Here is a 20,758-nt window from a genome sequence, read left to right on the forward strand (position 1 = left end):
GCTCTTGCCCTCCTCAAGCGAAGTCTGAAATGACGCCCCTGAATGTATCCCCATTACTTTAAAGGGGACAACTCCAGGACTAAACCTAAAATAATTTAGTTACTTTTCTTTCATTATACATCCAAATTTGCTGTTAAAAGGCGAAATAAATAAATGTTTCTGGGAAAGACAAGAAGCAAAATCGTATTTTTACAACTACGTATAATGGCATAGCTCTGAAAAGGTCAATATTATGGAATTTTTAATTAGAACAAGGAGACGCAAATAGTTCGTTTTGATGTTCTGTATAGTGTTCTGAAAGTTGCTGAGATAACATAATCTTAATTTTGAGAATTTTGACAACATAAGCTGGCAGATTTTCTAAACTCTATATAATGTACTAAAAAACAATTATTAATGTTGATTTCAACTTCAGCTCACGTCAACACAGATAATGTCCATAAATAATTCGATTGTGAATTATCATTTTTCGTTCTTTCATTAACTTTTTGGGAAGAGTAAACGACTTAATTTCTTGTAAACTTTAGGGGGTTTCCAAACCCTTCTTGAGGTGCTGCACACACACATATATATATTATATTATATAAATATAAACAAGCATAGACCTCAATCAAAAATTCCCTTTCTTTCTACGAGCCTATAAATCTGATGTTCGTAACAACGTATTTCATTGTTTCACAAAAACTTAAGACTAAGATTTCTTGCTGTTTTCTACAAATGAATAATTAATGCACTTTTAACTTTTTAAGTTTAAAATTTATTTAAAAAATAATAACACAACAACAATTTTTACTAACAAATTAATATAAAATACCCTAAACAAAAGAAAATACTTTCGTTTTCAGTTACATCAATTACTGAAAAGTCGTGTAATATAAAACGTTCTTCAGAACGGGATTTGCTGCTGCGTGCAACAACCGTGCAATTAAAGTTGCAAGCCTGTGAGCGTATAATAGTTGAGCTGGTAACATGGCTGGTTTCTGGGAAAGAAAGAAAAATGGATATTGTAAAACAAATATATGTATTTAAATATATTTAATAATATAAAAATGAAACAAGAAATGAAATGAAATCTTTCAGTTTAATGTCTCGCGATTATGCCCCTGAGACTAAGGGAAACGTATGATTGAGGCAAGTGAATGTTGATTGAATGATTGGTGAAATGAGATTATGTAAGGTAACGGAAGTACCCCGAGAAAACCAACGGACAAATGTTGTCCACCACAAACTTACTTCGACGGGGATCGAACTAGGAACCCCACATACCACAGGTAAGCGCTCTACCACTGAGCCACCATTCCCCTAAAATGGAGTAAGGACATAGTGGGTCAGTGATAGAGTGCCCATCTCTGGTGTGAGGGGTCACTTGTTCGATACAAGCCCATGTGAGTTTCTGGTGGATAGTGTTGTGTCAATGGGTTTTCTCGAGAGTCCCTGTTTCCTCTCACATTTTCATTCCACTAATTATTTTTAATTAGTCACTTTCATTAATAATCCATTTCCTTTAGTTTGAAGGGCATAGCCATGGCGCATACAGCCAGTGTATCTTTCAGGGTGACCGGGAAGTATTACACCCCCAGAAAATTGTTAAATTTTATTAAAGTACATATATACGAGAAGGGCTGAAAAGTTCCTGGCTTTGTTCCCTTAAATTGAATAGACAAATAAAATTGTTGGCATATGAAAGCCTCATATCTTAATAGGTAATTGAGTTAAAAATCAATTGATCCTAATTATATATCTGCCATTGCAGGTAGAAGGTGAGGTAGAAGAGGCAGAAGGAAGTTTCACGTTGTCGGAGCTGAGGACCGTTATAAGGTTCTTATGGCTCCAGAAAAAGTACGCAGAGGAAATTCATATAGAGATGTGTCAAAGACTGGGGCAGAAATGTCCTTCATACAGCCGAGTAAAAACCTGGATATTGCTTTTTAAGATTGGTCATTTCACGGTGGAAGAGGAGACCCTTAGCAGACACCCGTCAACCTCAAAAGACCAGCAAACATGCGATGCTGTCCAAGGTTTGATTCTTGAGGACCATTGAATATCCATTAAAATGATTGCCCAGATATTGGACATCTCCAGGGAGCGAGTTTGTTATATTATTACCAGAATTCTACACATGTGCAAGCTTCCAGTAAAATGGGTGCCGAAACTTGGAGTTCGGATCCAAAAGAAGGAACTTGTTGAAGAAGTCAAAGCCAGCTTGACCTATTTTGAAAAGACAAATCACTTTTGGCTAGACTAATGACAAAGGATAAAACTTGGCTTCATATTTCTGATCCCGAAACCAATCAACAGTCAAAGGAGTTGCGCCATAACGGTTTCCCCCGTTCCAAAAAGTTCTATATCCAGAAATCGACCAAAAATGTCCTGGCGTCCGTTTCTTGGAACAAAGATCGCATTATAATTGTGGACTACCACCGAATGGCGCCTCTATCACCGGAGAATTATTACGTTAATCTTCTAGACCTGCTGAAAGAGGCAATTAAGAGGAAGCGCCGTGGAAAGCCCACAAAAAGGATCATGATCTTGCACGATAATGCACCAGTACACAAGTCCAACATTGTTGCTGCCAAATTGGCTACTGTGGGATTCCAACTGGTCCTCTACCCATCTTACTCTCCAGCCCTGTCCCCTTCTGACTATTTCCTATTTCCCAACCTGAAAAAACACCTGAAGGATACCCGTTTTGAGGACATTTCTGACGTCACACAGGCTGCTGAAAGCTGGTTTGAGTGACAATGATTTTTTTTTTTTTTTTTTTTTTTTTTTTTGCATAGGCTAGTTTCGTGACTGATTATTGTAATTTCATTTAGTGTAAAAAAGGGTTACTTTGAAAAACTTTAGTCATTAGGCCTAGTTCAAATTAAAATTTCTTTGATGTCTGCAATTCATTTAGAAAATTCAGAGCAAATAAAAAAGAAATGAAACAGTGTAGTTTCAAAATAAATACATGCTTGGAGGTGTTTGCGTTATAATAAAATTTATTACTTAATATTTACCAGTTTATTTTGTAATCACTTGAACACGTTCTTCGCTTTTTTATAAGGAGAATAAAATTAGTAAAAATGTACTTTTTTTTATCTCTATGAAATATGTGGACAATCAAATTGTCCTGTCAATTTCGTTATTTTAAAACAGTAACACCGGTGCTATATTTAGAATTGTTTTTTTCTGAAACGGGGGCTACATTCAAAATAGTAATCAACCTAGTTACTATTACGTATTACATATCAAATGAAAAAATGTTTGTTTTTCTGGGGGAAGGGGGATCCTAAGTCTTATAGACCTTCGTAAATACACCTCTGAGTAATTCCTATTATTTCCCCCCACGCATCCTATAATATCCCCCGGGAAAGATTTTTCTGAAAGAAACCCTGCGTAGAACTACATTCATTTTCGTTTTAAAAATGAAATAATGAAGATAAATAAAAAAATATTTTCGACCTAATGTGTTTCTCACAAATTAGCATTCGAAATCCCCTTTTTTATGTATTAGCGACCAACTTTCATACTCATACAATACGAACCCAGAATTTTGTTTTCATTTATATATATATATATAATTTCTTCGATGTTAGTCAGGACAATTAAGAAAACCTGTATTAATTCACGTTTTATTCTCTTCCTCACTTCATTCTTATTCGTTTGGTCTATACTAAGTACTTAAATATTCACACTTAATCTATATTATTATTATTATTATTATTATTATTATTATTATTATTATTATTGTCAACGATTTTCCTGTAGACATTAGTCGTGGTCACTATACCGTGTTCAAACTATCTACGTTTACTTTGAGGTTGATTTCTTTGCATGCCACCAAAAGAAACCTAAAACAGTTCGGGTAATATCGAAAAGCACAAGTTGTAATTATAACTGCAAAGCAATTTAAGAAATAAATATGATGTATCGCATTAAAAACTACTATTATTATTGTTAATAATCTACTTACTGCTTGAGAATAGTCAAGATGGCACAGCTTGTAAGTCAGTCGTTGCAGTTTGTCTGGGTCCAAACCGACGCTGTTGCACCGAACTTCATACCTCACTGGAACTTTGGTGTTATTTTCACTTCCACTTGTAACCAGGAAAAAGTCGAGCCTGCAAGTTGGAAAATATTTTATGATTTCTTTGTAATGCTTAGCATACACATTACTAACAAGAAAATACAACGCTAATAAACAGATGTACAAGTTCTACTTATTTAACTAATATTCAATGTTATTTATTTGTGAGTTGGCAATCTGAAAAAAGAAAATGAAATGATATTTTTGAGTTTTACGTCCCACGGTTATGCCGGTTAGGCTAAAGGAGACGGTGATGATGAGAGATGAATAAAATGGTGGAATGAAGAAAGTGGGAGGAAACGAGAGAACCCCGAGAAAACCCACGCACACCGTGTTTGTCCACCACAAAGTTCACTTGGCGGGAGCAGGGTTTGAACCTGAGACCCCTAGCACCAGAGGTGAACGCTCTACTGAGCCACCGGGGCCACCCCAATCTGAAAAATGAATATGTACAGAATAGAAGTGATGGTTCAAAACAGAACACGTGATACAGAGATCCACGACAAGTAATTGGGTTAGAAATCCACAATAATAATAATGCAGGTGATCTGTAAACCACGGAACTGGACATTAATTGCAAATATTTGTGAAATGTGAGCAGTTATAGCACTCTGGTGATATTACCGTAATTGTGGGACAGGAACCTAATACACTGCGAACAAGGCGAGTTAGCTTCCCATTTGTAGCAGTTAGCCTGCCGAACATCGAAATATTTTTATGATGACCATAAATGTTTTGTGGTAACCTCCAATGGTGTGCAGTACCCTCTATGTTGTGGACTAACTAAAAATTATTACAATTACAAATTTATTGGAGTATTTACATCACTGGTGAAATCAAATCATTTAATTCATTAAGTCAGTCAGCTTCAAGAACATTTGACTACGGTTGTACATTGTCAGACAAGCATTTGTAAAATAATTCAGCGAAAGACTAGTGTTCCTTTTCCATCACGCCACATTCTTTTAGAATGCGTGAACCTTCTGGTTGAATGAGCTACAACGTCATTGTCCTCTCCCAACAAAACTACTATACACACCTCTCAAGGGTGGTAGTTGTGAACTGACCATACCTCTCATTATGACGTGTGAGGTAGTAGTAAACCAAAACCTCTCATTATGACGTGTGAGTTGTCAGTTTTCATCCCATCTACATTTCTTTGTTTAAGTAATTTATAATAATTCATGAGTGAATTACAAGTTAACATCTGAGCTAATTGAACTTACTACCCTCACCGGCACAACTCGTTATTGCCAAATTATTAAGCTCCCTGTAGCGTTTAATGACAAAGCGTGTTTTATTCTAACAAAGTGATAATGAATTCTGTTTTCAGGTAACTCGTAAAAGAAGTATTTTATTAATGTTACCAACCTTCCTGTTTTAGTAACACAACGGTCTACTACTGTTCCTGATCTTGGATTCCTGCCATTCGCGAAGAATCTAGTCTTCTGAGATGGATCTGCGATTATGTAGGCCAATTTTACATTTTCAGCTCCATGATACATAATGCCAAGAAGTTTCTATAAAAGAAAGAAATATTATAAAACAATATTTATCCAACTATTTACTTACATTTTTAAAATTAACAACTAGTTTACAATTTACTTAAGATTTTTTTCATTAGCGCTATCATCTGTTACATCTTTCCAAAAATAGAAAAAAAATCAATAACAAGTTTAAACTTCAATTATTACACTTATTTTAAGACAAATTCATGAAGCCACAATTATCTAATTCTCAAGATAAAATTATATAAAGAAAATCAGCTTGGGATACTCAGAATACGCAGTTTCATAATGCTAGAGTTACAAGCCTGAACAGAGTTGCATGCAACAACATACTATTAATTTAATTATTGCGTTAAAGCTGTAAATTTCTTTGCAAGAGGTTTTGAGCAAAAACGGTGTTCATATCGAATAATTTATTTAGTAGGAATAGTTTTCTACTCATAGTGATCAGTTGTGTACAAATTCTGTAATATATCAGTATAATACTAAGCGAATGAAATGTCCACTTTGAAGTCTGGTGGAGACCTCTCCTCAGCAACACAACACAAGGATGAACTAAGATCACGCATCTAACGACACAAACTGAGTACATAAACATCAAATAGACTGATGTACGTACATAGTCAGGAGGTAATGTGTTATTGAACAGGGTCGGGTGAAAGTGCGCTATAGAGGACACACAATTGCTGGTGATTTTCGTTACGAATTGAAACTGGAAAATTCTGCACAGCAAGCTGCAAAAGACATTAACAGTGTATTTGGGTCAGAAATGAACTCACCGTTCGTCGTTGACGACCAAATCAATGTTCGGATGAGCCACTGTGGAAGCTGACCTTCAGAAAAGTATTTGTGTTATTGCAGAGAAGTTAGCCTTAAACCGCACCACTATCCTTGGCAGCTCCGTGCAATCGGTAGGATAAAAATTTGGTCTCATGGATCCCACATGAGTTGACACTGGCCAACAGGAACCGTATGTAGTTCTTTGATTGTAAGGAGGATTCTATGGAGGTATGCATTACTTTGATTGTAAGGAATAATCGGGAAAATTTCCTGTGTCGGATTGCAGCCTCAGATGAAAATGGGTCTGTTATAATAATCGTAAATGGTTGGGCCGTGGCCGAAGGCAAGGACGGTTTCCTGATCCACCTCTCCACCCACAGAAGGTGTTGCTGGTAAGGTTTTCTACACTGAGAGTGATCCATCATGTATTTCTCAGGCGAGGTGAAACCATCAATGTAGGTCGTTGCAGTGCTACACTCCCTGAAGGGCACAGGAAATTTTTCCGTGAATATCCAGCAATGTTCAACAGGAATGATGTCCTCAAGTTGCACGACAACGCACATTCACCTTCGCGCTAAGGACGTTGCAGGCTCGTAATGAGTTCAAGTGTAAAACTCGTTCTCACCGCCTGTATTGTCCAGATATATATCCCCCTGACTAGAACCTCTTCTGCCATCTCGATCACTGCTTGGGAGGGAACACTTTTTGTGTTGAAGATTTCTTTGCATCGTAGACTCACGAATTCCATCGCCACAGAACCCAATCATTGGCTGAGCGATAACAAAAGTGTTTGGTTGCAGACAGCGTCCATTTTGATTAACCAGTACGCTTCATTTTTTTCTTGCATTTGGAAATGACGTAACTGGAGCGAACATTCTATTCGAACCAACCTAATAAATTATCATTAAGTATCAAATAAATGGTAAGAAATTTCGTGCACTACTCTATAAATTTATGAACAGTTTTTGTTAATACTAAATAACTCCTGAACTTAATCATTGGCTTGATAAAAATTTAAATATATATTCATCACATCTTCCAAGTGCAAAATTTATACCGTCTTACTTACCCTAACATCAGCTTCTTCCTTCTCGAACTCAAACGTCAACCCTTTATCTGATGTTCCATCTCTATAGAGAAAAATCTTCTTAGGAAAGGTTCCATTTGCTTCAGAATATGCGTTCATAGCAGCTGAAAACGGAAACACAATGTGAGTGCAGGAGTCTTTCTACTTGAACTACAGTACAGACAATACAAAACAAACAGCTGTACAACAAATAATTGATTTTCAATTATATATCGAGAATATATTTAAAAATATTGTCAAAATAAAGAAGTAAGATTTAAATTATGATACGATGCAATGCAGTACGCCTATGAAGTCGTTTCTTCCCAAAGGAACCAACAAAATTTGTCTACAAGTTATTTAGAAAAATAGAATAATCAATTATCGCTAATGGAACAATGATTACCAACCGGTCAACCACGTCTTCGGCGAGTATAGTGCAAAACGTAATTATCGAGCCTAGCATAAAAGGTGATTTATCATGTCAAAATTAATCAAATTCTTGTGTCGACGCATGTATATTCCGATTTTTAATTTACAGTGTAAAGTGTTTGTGTAGTGATTTTTAAGTGTTAAAAATATAAATTTTACATATTCTTTCTAAAATATAAAATATATACACATGACAGTCTAAATTTATAATTTAACGTACATAAATATTTAAGTTGTTCTTTCTCTTTTCAACATATTTAAATTAGTGTTATACAGTTCAACAATATTTATATATTCAACAATTTGGCACTAGTGGAACAAGTCTTTAGCACATATTCCTAAACGTTCTGACTCGAACTCTGTGTTCCAAACCGTGTTGTTCAGCGGCTATATTATTGTGTACCACAGTGTTAAGGAAAACATGTAATATATATGTATACATATAAATAGGCAATATATAATGAGGAAGCAGTTTCAATATTTCTTAAAATTCATAATCCAACAACAAATTTAAAGTGTCTTAACTTCTGCAATGCAAATAACCAGCTATAACTTTTAAAACTAGGAAGGTTCACAAAAAATGTGAAAAAACATTAACATAACACAAAAATCATAAATACTGCCAAATTCTCTTTCAAGTAATAAATAAATAAATAAAACTAAAACTCTATAAATCAATTTATTCATTATTAATAATTTCTACACCGGGATTCTGTCAATCAACGGTTCTGCTCGTCACCATTACCAAAAAGTAAGTGATCATGTATTGTCTAGCCTAGTCTTAAAAATCATACCAGTCCTTCAAATGCTCTGTAATTATTCAATTATATTTCTTATTTTCTAAACATCAAATTATTAAATTCTTGTTCCAAATTATCTGTATGTTGTTGCATTTTATCTTTAAACTTTAAATTCCATGTTTATAGTTAATTCTAAACTACGTTTTCTGCGCCCCCAAACGTACATTAATTTACATTACTTCTTAATAAAACAGGGTAAATGTCAAAGTCATTCAGTAATTTCATATACAAAAATAATTTGGGGTTTACATTCCAAACAAAAGTCTTTATTTAATATGCCTCCAGAAGGTTTGTAACTGTCTTTTGCATCCAAAACCAGTCATGTTTAAAATAAATTACAAGCCTATTTTAGGTTTTAGCATGATGGAGTTCGCCGTCTTTGCAAACAGGAATTAAACCAAAGATACGTTACAAAATGGTCAATAACGAACAGGGTTGTAAGGAAACAAACCCAACTAATGTTGTAAAATGTCTTCCAGAGAAAAAAAGGAAACAAACCCAAATAGTGTTATAACAGACATCTAAAAATCCCGTTCTCGGCACATAGGGGCCATAAAAATTGCAAGTATGTTGAAATCTGGAATTCGATTATTTTCTGCGATTACCATACTTTCTTTTCACCTCTTGTCACTCGAATATGAAGTACGCATAAATAAAATAGCATTCGAAAGAACATCCGACTTCCCATTTTCCTATCCTCTAGCAACTGGAATACAAAAATACTTAAACCAACGCTGTTTTAAAAAAGAAATATGATCTTCCCTGTTGCTTCTCATTGACTTGTCACTTGCTAGCTTCAAGACGCCTACCAACAGACACGAAGATCATCCCAATCTTAGTCCAAAGTTGTTGCCGTTGACATTTGTTTTGTATCCTTTTCAACTTTGATTTTTTCTAAATCCATATATGTTCTGTACCATTCTGCTCGTTCGATTACTGTCATTCAATTCCAATCGTTAAATCTATGATATCACTGAGAAATTATCCGAGATGATTATTTTCCCCTTCTATCACTCGTTCCTAGCTGTTTTCTACATTTCTTCACCTCGTACTTTCCTAAACGGATTACAATTAATTTAAAATAAAGCACCTCTTACAGGCTAAATTGTATATTTTGTATTAATATAGCATATAATGACGCATTGTGGTCTGGGGGCCAAGAAAATTTTAGTTGATCAGGTCATCCCTTGGCTCCTCGCCTGCTACCCTTGTTCCAATGCGGCTCAGAGGATCCACCAAGACTCCGTAAAATGGGGCAAACGTGGTCGGAGCTTGCTGATGAGAAATATGTAGAGTTTTCTCGAAGGATTTTAAACCCCGTTCTAATGTTTCTGAAAACGCTATTTCAACAAACTATAACGGTTTCCGTAATTCTATACCTCGAGTAGAAGTCAATTCCAAATAATTCAAAATTTTTATGTTTTGTTTGTTTATTACATAATTCACATCATACAGAATTGCCTATCGAATAGTAGCACTCTGCTATAGTGTCCAGAGATAACCCTATATTAAATGAACTATTCGTATTAGGAAAGATAATCGATAGTTACTTACAGAAAACACATTGAACAAGGCCGTTGCACATTTCTTCCTCTCCCCTAAGGGTTATTGTATGGGAGAACCACTTCGTAAATGTGTCGTTCAAAGTTGCAACAATTGCTCCGATGAGTATTCCTTTGCGGCTTAAATCGAAGCACGTTTCAAACCCCATGATTATATGGCCCTGGGAAAAAGTGAAATAGCCATTTGTAATATAATAGGCTCTTAATCTGGAATATATAATTTTGAAATTTAACCAAATACTATTGCTTAAACATGATCAACACAACATTTCTTAAACTTCTAAAAGAATTCTAGTAAAGCCTGACTAATATATTGTAGATATTATCATGTGCATACTCTTCACAGTGTTCATACATCACATGTTCTACATATTTCAGTCTTTTTAAAATGAAAAAAACATTTTATTAAAAATATACTAATAAACAAACAAACAAATAAATAAAACTTTGAAGACCTCGTAACCACATTCCTAATGGAAATAGACAAGCTCGTAACTTATTTGACGTTTTTCAGTTATTACTTACAACGTATCAGACAATTTTCCTGTGAATGTAAGTAATGGCATACATGAACGAAATGTTCTAAGCTTTAATCCCCCTTCAACAAGAAGCTACCATATTAAATTATGTATAAAATTAAAGGACAGTGAAATGATACGAGACTGGATGCTTGAAGTCCTTCTATGAAACTCTTTGTACGCTACTGAGTGGGAGATTTGAAAGAACTGAAAACACTTATTCTTTAGTATGTACGGTTACCAGATTTCTGGATACAAAAATACGTCTACTTTTGATTCTACAGAAAATTGTTGAAATAATTTAATTAACGAAAAATTACCTACTTTTGTATATCTGTACATAAGTTCAACAATGAAAATAAAACTCTACTGTCACAAAATTAGTATTCTGAAAGTTGAAACAGCTACACTAATCTGTTATTTAAATATACTTGAAAGAACTTTTTTCTTTCTTCTTTCTAAAGTTGATTGATTGGTTCATTACATGATACATTTGAAAATGTGTTAAGCAGAGAAAGATTAAGGGCAGCAAAGGGGTCACAAATCTATATCCGTGATTGGATTTTCAAGGTGAAGCTACTTGCCCGGGGATCGAAATACATATTTTCTATGAGACTTTTTCACCTCATACACAATTCTTTGCATCATTTGTAAACTTACCCGACAGGCCACTACGATTCTCTCACAGGAACACACAGTCTATTTGGTAAATATTTACGTGTCTTTAAAGTAAAAGAGTACGAAACTCCTATTATACTTAATGAGTACTTTCGCTATATTGAAGCACACGTTCTATACAAGCTTGTGATTAATCCATTAAAAAAATAACGATTACATTAATGAAATATTTCTTTAAAAAGATAACCAACTAAATTTTCCAAGTTATTTCTTAAATTGATAATTGTTAAAGGAATAGTAATGATTAAAAACCTAATTTTAATTATTTTTTTTTTTGTAAAAACTATGTGAAATGGATAATTTCATGGATTTTTTGTAACTTATTCCAATCACTTGTGGCTTTGTTTATTTTTTTAATTTTCTCTTTTTATTTATTTACTTATTTTTATTTATTTTTTGCCTTTTACTGCACCTATGTTTCTTAAAGGGAATACAGTGACCTAAGCTTGTTTTGAAATCTGCTTCAATATCCTTTTTCCTTAAAGATGAGCAAACAATCAGCGCCTGTAATAGTTTTCATTTGCACAACGTAGTCTCCGTGGTTTAACCGCTGTTTGGTAAAGGAGGCTGCTTGAGACGTGCCATCCGGACTTTCGTTTCTTTATTTTTTTCCAGTGTAGCGTTCACGTACTTTCCAAATCACTGTTCACTGCAATCTCGTACGGCTACCTCTGGTTCAAGAACAGCAGATGCCACTAGCTAACAAGGGCAGGAAACGCAAGAACTGTGGAAGAAAATGGCGCACTAATACCCCAAGGCTTATCACAGAGGAAGTTCGACAAAGCTTATTTACATGTGAACTTTCTCGTGGCTATATGGTTGACACACGCGTCTTCGGCGCAGGAGACCCGAGTTCGATTCCCAGTGGAAGCTCATGTGGTTCAGCTCGCACATTAAGCTGTACACCCACGTCTCATATAGGTTTAGTACTGAACGAGATGCTAAATTCTAAATCAACGAACAAATGCGTTGTCATGTATTGTCTGAGTACTCAGCTTACTGGTCCGAGAAAGGAAACAAATAATTTTTCTTATATATTTAGAATAAGTGAAATTCTGTTTTCTCGTGACGTTGAGTCGACTCTTTACTCAATTCAGAAAGTATTACAAATTCTGAATGTCTGATCTATTTAGCTATTAATACTTCTTCCCCAGAGCTCTAGGGAACTTAAGAAACTTGAAGATTATTTAAAGGAAACTGTGGACTTAAGAACTTGAAGATTATTTCTAAATGTATATCTCGTTCCCTGGAATTTTACTAAATATCAATCTTGTTTTTATTATTATTATTATTATCAGATATTCAAACAAAGGTAAGTACTTTCAAACTTAGAAAGAATAAAAACTTCATGTCATTGTGATAAATAATTTAACGAGTTCTGAGGTGATAAGTACGACATAAATTTAGTATTCCTGATTATTTACTTAGGCAGTCTTACAACAAAACTACTGAGGAGTCCGGCAGATGCCTGATAATAGTTCTCGATTCAGTAAACATGGCTTGAAATCCGTAAGAGCACATGAAAATAGTAGGTACATGTACATGAAAATTTCGAATAGTAGATCCCTTCCCAAATCTTAACTGTTTACTAACACTTTTTATGAACTACAAGTACAACAAGGAATATTGGAAATCTATAAAGTAAAATTATATAAGATTCAAAGGAGAATATTAAAGATAAATCTGAAACTTACCTTCATAGGTACCCGTATAGTCCAAGGTATTCCACCCATTTTACATAGAATTTCACGCGCCACTTTTGGAGCTAATTGCTGACGACCGACTGTACTGACAATATCTTCAGTGTAGGTTATTTGAACAGGAACTGAAACAGATAGAAAATGAAATTAATTACAAACAGAACTACGGTCCTTATTAAAACAAAACTAAGTGACATGATTTACAGAGAGCCTTTTATTAGTATTTATTGATCTAGAAAAAGCTGCATGACGTGCCTGATGAAAGGGATATTATGTTGCCGAAACTGGTAGACAAATATTACTAATATATACATTTGGTGCTTTGATCGGTTTTCTTTTATTAATACTGTGGATAATGAACAATACTATAATGAACAAGATACAGTATTTCTTTTCTGAAAACTATAAAGTCTTTTTATGTTTCAAAACATGTTAAGGAATGGTATTTAGGTTATTTATTTCAATAGAATAATAAACTAGCACCAGGAATAAAGTATTACCTTATTCGTGTTATCTTACAAGAAAATAATGCAAAGGTCCAGCTTAATTTGTTGTTCATGAATTAACTCTACAAACACTCATCTTACTCTACTTTCTATTCTGTTATCGATTTATGAAATAATCGCCAATAGTCGAATCACCAACCGCTTGATCATCTTATTCGGCATTCCGATTGGATCATCGTGTTGATAGAGGAAAAGGCAGAAGGAAAACCAGGAAGAGAACACCAAGGATAGAATATCTAGATGCACTTACGAAGAAGAGACCTTATCAAAATATAAAACAGTTCTCCAAAGGGAGAGCAAAAGTTTTAAAATTTCCATGTTGTCCACCAACCTATGGTTGAGGTAAAAAAAAGAATAATAATAATAATAATAAGAGTTAATCTTCATATAACTTACCCCCTGTGATATTAATGCTCTTCTTATATATGGCGCACAAGATATCTTTCTTGTTTTTGGGAATAACGCACAGCACCATCTCTAAGTTGTAGTTTCGCAAACCGTTGTCGAATTTTAAGACGTACTTCTCAGGTGAGTCCTGCACACAATACTCACTGGAAAGACAAGAGAACAAAGAAAGAATCAATGAAGACTGCCAACAAAGATATACAATTAAACAAAGATATACAAATGTATACAATTAAGCGAAATTTATTTTTAAAAAAATCAAGTTAACTTTAAGTTGTTAAAAATTGTTTACAGTATTACAGTGCAAGTACATTCAGGTGAATTTTATTTTACTATTACATACTTTTCTTTAGCTCACAATGGTTGAGGGACATCCTCAAATCTTGCAGCGTTAATTTAACTTATTTCTTAACGTAGTAGAATAATTACATTTTGCATAGCGACTAAAATTGGATGAAAATACAATATTCCATTCTTACTTTCCTATATTTGTAAATATTTATATATTTCTGGGTAAGAATAGTTTTAGTTGTACCATACGGACCGTGCTCTCTTTTTTAAAAAAATCTGCAACCTTAATTGGCCTCATTTCCGACATTTACAATAATGAAATTTTGCATAGCTATAGAAGTCAGATTACAATAATATTATATTGTTACTTCCATTCTAAATTCATCGCCCATCAGCATGGGGATGAGGGGTGGGTGTGGAAGCTGTATAAAAATAATCGAAAATGACTGATGTTAGTGCCTAATCCATAGTTCTATGGAACACTATAAATGTGAATATGAGTATGATACTATCGACGCCGTTTATGTCCAAATTCATCTCCATCGGCATGGGGGTGAGGTTATGAAGGGGATGACTGATAAAATTAATCGAAAACTACCAATACTAATTGCCAATTCTTAGCTTTCGGGATCACTAAAATGAATAGTGACCTCCCCGATACCATTTAAATCCAAGTTCAGCCCCCATCAGCATGAGTGTAAAAAGATGTAAGGGATGGGAAGGAAAGTGTGAAATTACTAAATTTCTATGCTTTTATTTAACTTATAACGGTTGGAAATTGTTCTCAAACCTTGTAACCTTAATTTAACTCATTTCCCACTGTAACGAAATATTACAAAGCGACGGAAGTTAGGTGACAATACAATACTCCATAATTACTTTTATATATTTCTAAATATTTATACATTTCCTAAGTAAGAATAATTTTAGTTTGACCACAATATTTGTTCTAGATTGCCTAATATTCCATCTAGTTTTTCAATACTTTGTTTTAGATTACGATTTTCGATTCTCAAGTTGTTCTAATATTTTGGTTAGTCCACTAACAGTATTTTCCAAACACGTGATTTCTTTCTAAAATTCATGAAATTTTGTAGCCATAAATGTTACACTTCGTTCCAGTTTAGTAACTTATTTGCTACACTAGTTTTCTCAAGTTTATTTCTTAGTTTCGTATCGGGTCGCTATTTTCCGCTTTGCAAGTATCGCACTTTCACCGTTCCCCTTTAGTTCGCAATTTACAAATATTTTCAGCTGGTTTTAACATAGAACACTTTGCATTGAAGTAATTATCGCATCTACCGTACAATAAATCACTTAGAAGCACCTCACAATTCAGACAAGGTTAATACGCATAATGATTACTTCAGTGTTTCCAACGAACTTCCTCAACAGCTGACGACGAAGTGTATACATATATATGAGCGGGTCGGGGAAGCAAAATGACGTCACAGTTTCTGACTTTCGAATAAACTGGAGAAGAAGACAACATTTCGATACAACTCAATGCAATGACACATACCAAACAAGCTTTCCCTGCCATCTGCAGGTACATTTTCGAAATTAAATTACCTACATACTGTTCTGTGGTTCGATCCTAAACCAAGTTCACCTAATAACCCAATTTCATCGAAAATGGCGTTTACAATTGTGTACCCCAAGCTGCTCATATCCGATCAACCACGCATGCACACAAACTAACAAACAAAAAACACTGAGCACAATTGTAGGGGGTGTTTCCTGATATGCAATGATTTGTGGATTGTAAGATCACTTAATGTATAAAGATCAGGGTTTTCTTTTAATGTTCATATGGTACTATAGTAGCAACACATAAGTATTAGGGTACTATTAGAAAAACAAGAATAGTGTTGTGGTGCTATTTCTTTCTGACGGACTGTATATACGTATATATATATATATATATATATATATATATATATATATATATATATATATATGGTGTAACAGGCGTTTTGTAATGGATGAATTTCTAAAAAGTAAATTTCCTTCTATATGAGGGCCAATAATTTATTAACACTCCTCGAAAACCAGAAAAAATGTTTTGCCATTTTAGAAAAAGTTTTAGATATACAGTACTTACAATTTCGGCTTATGTAGAAGCAAGTTAATCTTGCTGGCTTCAAACTGAACGGCGTTGATGAAGTCTTGTACGTGTTTCTTATATACTGATGGCGCTATTACCATCCAACAATTAACTTCTTTTCCTATTAGCGCCATAGTATCTGTAAAAAGTTAAAATATCTTCATTACGATCTTCAATTAAAACAAAACAACAACGTAGGAGAAAATGTAGGGGATACTAAATAGAAACACACTAACTTTCAAGCTAAAAACAACTCGTTGTTAAAATATAATAACAGAATAACAAGCGGTTAAAGAATAGTAGAAAGAATCAAAGGCGTTTGGCAAGATAGCATAAGGAACACAACAAAGATAAAACACAGCACGCAAAAATTAACTGCAGACAATTCTCTGCTTGGGTCAAGATTACTACCATTATTACTTGAAGCTGAGAAGGAAAGAAAACAAGAGAAGGTTACACGAGGTTTAGTCTTGGTTTACTATTAGCAAACAGAAGAGAGGTATGCGTGAATTACTAATTTTTAAAATTAGTTAGTTTCAAAGAATGATTTTTAAGATTATATTAATTAAAGTTACATTCGATCTATGGTGGAGTCAACGGCCAATGATTTTGTGTAAGTTTGTAGTTGCCAGGGAGATATAAGAATCGTTATGCCTTGTAGAGGCCAAATTACGGGTACGTGGTTACTTATTGCAAGAGTATATAAGATGGTTAATGTGTTCAGTTGTTGGGAGGAACTCTGGAAAAGAACGTAAGCGAAGAGTAATAATGGACGGAAGAGAATAGCCGAGCATTCAATAGGATTATTAGCAAGAATAAGCCAAAGCGATTATGGAAATCAATCAGTACGTGGAACAGCCTATTGCGGCTACCACAGTCAGGCGCAAGATATATAGTTTGAACATTTACAATCCGGTTGCATTGATCACTGCCGAAAACGCTTTAGCCTGAAGAAAATGGTTCCGCGAAGAAGCAAAGTGAACCGACTGACTGAAAATGCATAACATGCTTCGATCAGTTCTCTTTCACCTTATTTACAACTTATGTATCTCTGACGCCCAAAGAAGCTTAGGCTCTGAATTGTCTCCTCCACATCGTGAAACACGGTGGAGGCTCTGTGATTTCCAGTCGGTCCTGCGTATACAATAGAATGAGCTCAGAATTAGGGTTAACTATTAAACTTTATTTTTAGAAATTTATCGTATTATTCAAAGATTAGCGATATATCAATCGATCGAACACTTCAAGCTGAACAAAATGACATATTTGAGAGTAAATTCCCATTTGCTGTTCTTCACTTTTTATGTCTTGTTCGTTGCCAATCTGATGCTATTGATAGTTTTTATACTGTTCCCATACATTGTTTCTTTATGCCTATATACTGTATATTGTTAAGTAGCAGATCCTCACTATTGATGTTTCATTTCTAGTCTTAGTGCCACACGGTGTACTATCAGTGGCAAATAAATTCCTAACAGTGATACTGTAACCTGAATAGTTCGGCTTCTGTTCGTTTCTTGGTTGTTCCTGTTCGCTAGGGAGCCATTTCCTGTAACCAAATTATGGGCGTCGGTTACTGCATAGTTTGGAAACCCAATTTTAAGTAATTGGGTAGGGTTTGGATCGAGTTCTCTCATGTTTGGACGACATTTCTGTAAGAGTAAGCTTCGGTTTTTGTTTCTCTCATTTAGTTCGAGAGCCACTTCTACAAGCTGATAGAATTATACTTTGCCTGTACCTGTAAGAAATGTAGATTTGGGATTCGAACCTGGTACAGAGACCATCAGTGAACGACTCTCTCGAAACGTCGTTACCTTAAAATCACTCCATGCGAATGCCTGTACAAAATGTCGGTCACGTTATTTTGTATTAACATTCGCACAGATTAACTTTAAGATATTAACGTTTCGAAAGGGCCGTTCACTAATATTTTCTCTACAAGGTTCGAATCCAAATTGGTTAAGACGTTCATATTTTATACGGTATAGGCTAAGTATAACCCTATCAGCTTATAGAAGTGGCTCCCAAAATAACTAGGACAACAAGGAAACGAACCTTACCGTTATAGAAATAGCGTCCGAACATGAGACAGAACGAAAACCGATTCACTTCGGTTATAGGAATGACTTTCCGAACCCATCCTTATATCGAAAATCATAACCAAACTCTTAATTCTGTTATAACGCACACAATCGCAACAGTGAAAGCAAATTCCTAACAGGGACATACATAATTGAGACAGTGACACACATAGTACTTGCATCGTATGGGATCTGGGATTCTTGAAACACATCTATTATCAACTTTTTATTTTTATTTATTTACTAGCAGCGTTCACCCCGCTTCGCTGCGGTCACCCCGGAACGCAATAAACTTTGTTACTTAGATAATTTTTACTTTTTCGCTTTCAAGTGATATGATAAAAACCATAGAAGATTGCAGTAAATGTTAACATTATATCGCCTGTCATTTATGTTAACCCGCCCCGCTTCGCTGCGGTCACCCCCGAACGCAATAAACTTTGTTACTTAGATAATTTTTACTTTTTCGCTTTCAAGTGATATGATAAAAACCATTATAACGCCTGTCATTTATGTTAACCCGCCGAGTGACACGGTCATGCGGGTTGCATATAAATACGTTTATTTTTATACCTATGATGAACTAACAAAGGATTTGTACGTAATGGACACCTGAATGGTCAATTATCTCAAGACACTGGTAATTGAAAATTAAAGTGATATGATAAAAACCATCTAGGGTCCAAATCCTAATAACCCCCCAAAAATAAAAGAAATTGGTTCAGCCGTATTAGCGTGATGAGCGGACAAAGGATTTGTACGTTCTCTTTTATATATATAGACTAGCAGCGTTCACCCCGCTTCGCTGCGGTCACCCCGGAACGCAATAAACTTTGTTACTTAGATAATTTTTACTTTTTCGCTTTCAAGTGATATGATAAAAACCATAGAAGATTGCAGTAAATGTTAACATTATATCGCCTGTCATTTATGTTAACCCGCCCCGCTTCGCTGCGGTCACCCCCGAACGCAATAAACTTTGTTACTTAGATAATTTTTACTTTTTCGCTTTCAAGTGATATGATAAAAACCATTATAACGCCTGTCATTTATGTTAACCCGCCGAGTGACACGGTCATGCGGGTTGCATATACATACGTTTATTTTTATACCTATGATGAACTAACAAAGGATTTGTACGTAATGGACACCTGAATGGTCAATTATCTCAAGACACTGGTAATTGAAAATTAAAGTGATATGATAAAAACCATCTAGGGTCCAAATCCTAATAACCCCCCAAAAATAAAAGAAATTGGTTCAGCCGTATTAGCGTGATGAGCGGACAAAGGATTTGTACGTTCTCTTTTATATATATAGATTAATTTTTTATTATTTTTATCTGGGGAAACTTTTTTGTTGCTATCAACTTCACGTTTATATACAAACTTTAGGTGGTGTATCCAAACGGAAAAGAATATGTAACCATAAGTCAATCCCTTCAAGTGCTTTGTGTGCTCTAGTCGATACAACTCTTTTAGACATTAATTATATAAATAAAAGCTTAAATGTGTGAACATTCAAAAAAATTATTGCTTACAATTTGTTATTCACTAACTTAAATTTACTTAATAACAAACAAATACATATAAACATATGTGTATGTCTGTTTAAGCAATTGGACTCAATCATAAAACAAACGTGCGGCAGAGGGTTAAATTTACCACTAGAATATGCCAATTAAAATGTAATAAACTTTATTAACTTGAATTCTAAAAAATAAACACATATTTAGCAGTAGCGTCTTCTCTGGGTGTGCAAGTCGTGTGTTAACGCCCAACGAAAAATGAAGAAAAGAGTATTTTAATTTAATGAAACGGATCGTCAGCACTTGGGATTTTTTATTTTCAACGAGACAGAATCAACTGTTGAAGTTCGAAAGAACAGAGAAGTGCTGTGAAGTCTCCGTCATGTTCTGAGGAGGCAACTCTGCGAGTAAGTTGTTGGCAACGCTTTGGCTGAACTTTCACTGCTTTAGAAGACTAATATTGTGCATCCGCTTCGTGTTCCTCACCTCGTGCTTGTGTGATCCAAGGCGTTGGTTAGGAAATCAACGTCTTGAGTTTTCTGCTTCTCTCAAGCGTTGCCAAGTCTCTGGATTTATTTGTGGATGTACAGATATTTTATAGCAATTCGGAAAACATTTTTTGGGGGGGAGAGGGGGTATGATCTACGCACTTTTTTATTGCTAAACCTATCATTCAATTCAAAAGTTAATGGTGCAATCGAGCTCTTCCTAAAATACGTGTAAG

The 20,758-nt window shown here is 34.7% G+C and overlaps 1 protein-coding gene across 1 annotated transcript in view; it reads right to left on the reverse strand.

Annotated features, from left to right (window-relative positions):
• Nucleotides 1–830: 830 nt before the first annotated feature.
• Nucleotides 831–20,758, reverse strand: part of LOC145674608 (piwi-like protein Siwi) — an 82,793-nt gene continuing 62,865 nt past the window's right edge. The window contains exons 9-16 of the mRNA XM_081744826.1: nucleotides 16,423–16,564; nucleotides 14,019–14,173; nucleotides 13,111–13,241; nucleotides 10,213–10,381; nucleotides 7,430–7,551; nucleotides 5,444–5,592; nucleotides 3,959–4,106; nucleotides 831–980 (exon numbers count right to left, since the gene is read on the reverse strand). Coding sequence (XP_081600952.1) covers nucleotides 855–980; nucleotides 3,959–4,106; nucleotides 5,444–5,592; nucleotides 7,430–7,551; nucleotides 10,213–10,381; nucleotides 13,111–13,241; nucleotides 14,019–14,173; nucleotides 16,423–16,564 — 1,142 coding nt within the window. The 3' untranslated portion in view covers nucleotides 831–854. The remainder of the gene's footprint in view (nucleotides 981–3,958; nucleotides 4,107–5,443; nucleotides 5,593–7,429; nucleotides 7,552–10,212; nucleotides 10,382–13,110; nucleotides 13,242–14,018; nucleotides 14,174–16,422; nucleotides 16,565–20,758) is intronic.

Source organism: Thermobia domestica, chromosome 17, assembly GCF_964235325.1.
Source record: "Thermobia domestica chromosome 17, izTheDome1.hap1.1, whole genome shotgun sequence".
In the NCBI taxonomy this organism is placed as follows: domain Eukaryota; kingdom Metazoa; phylum Arthropoda; class Insecta; order Zygentoma; family Lepismatidae; genus Thermobia; species Thermobia domestica.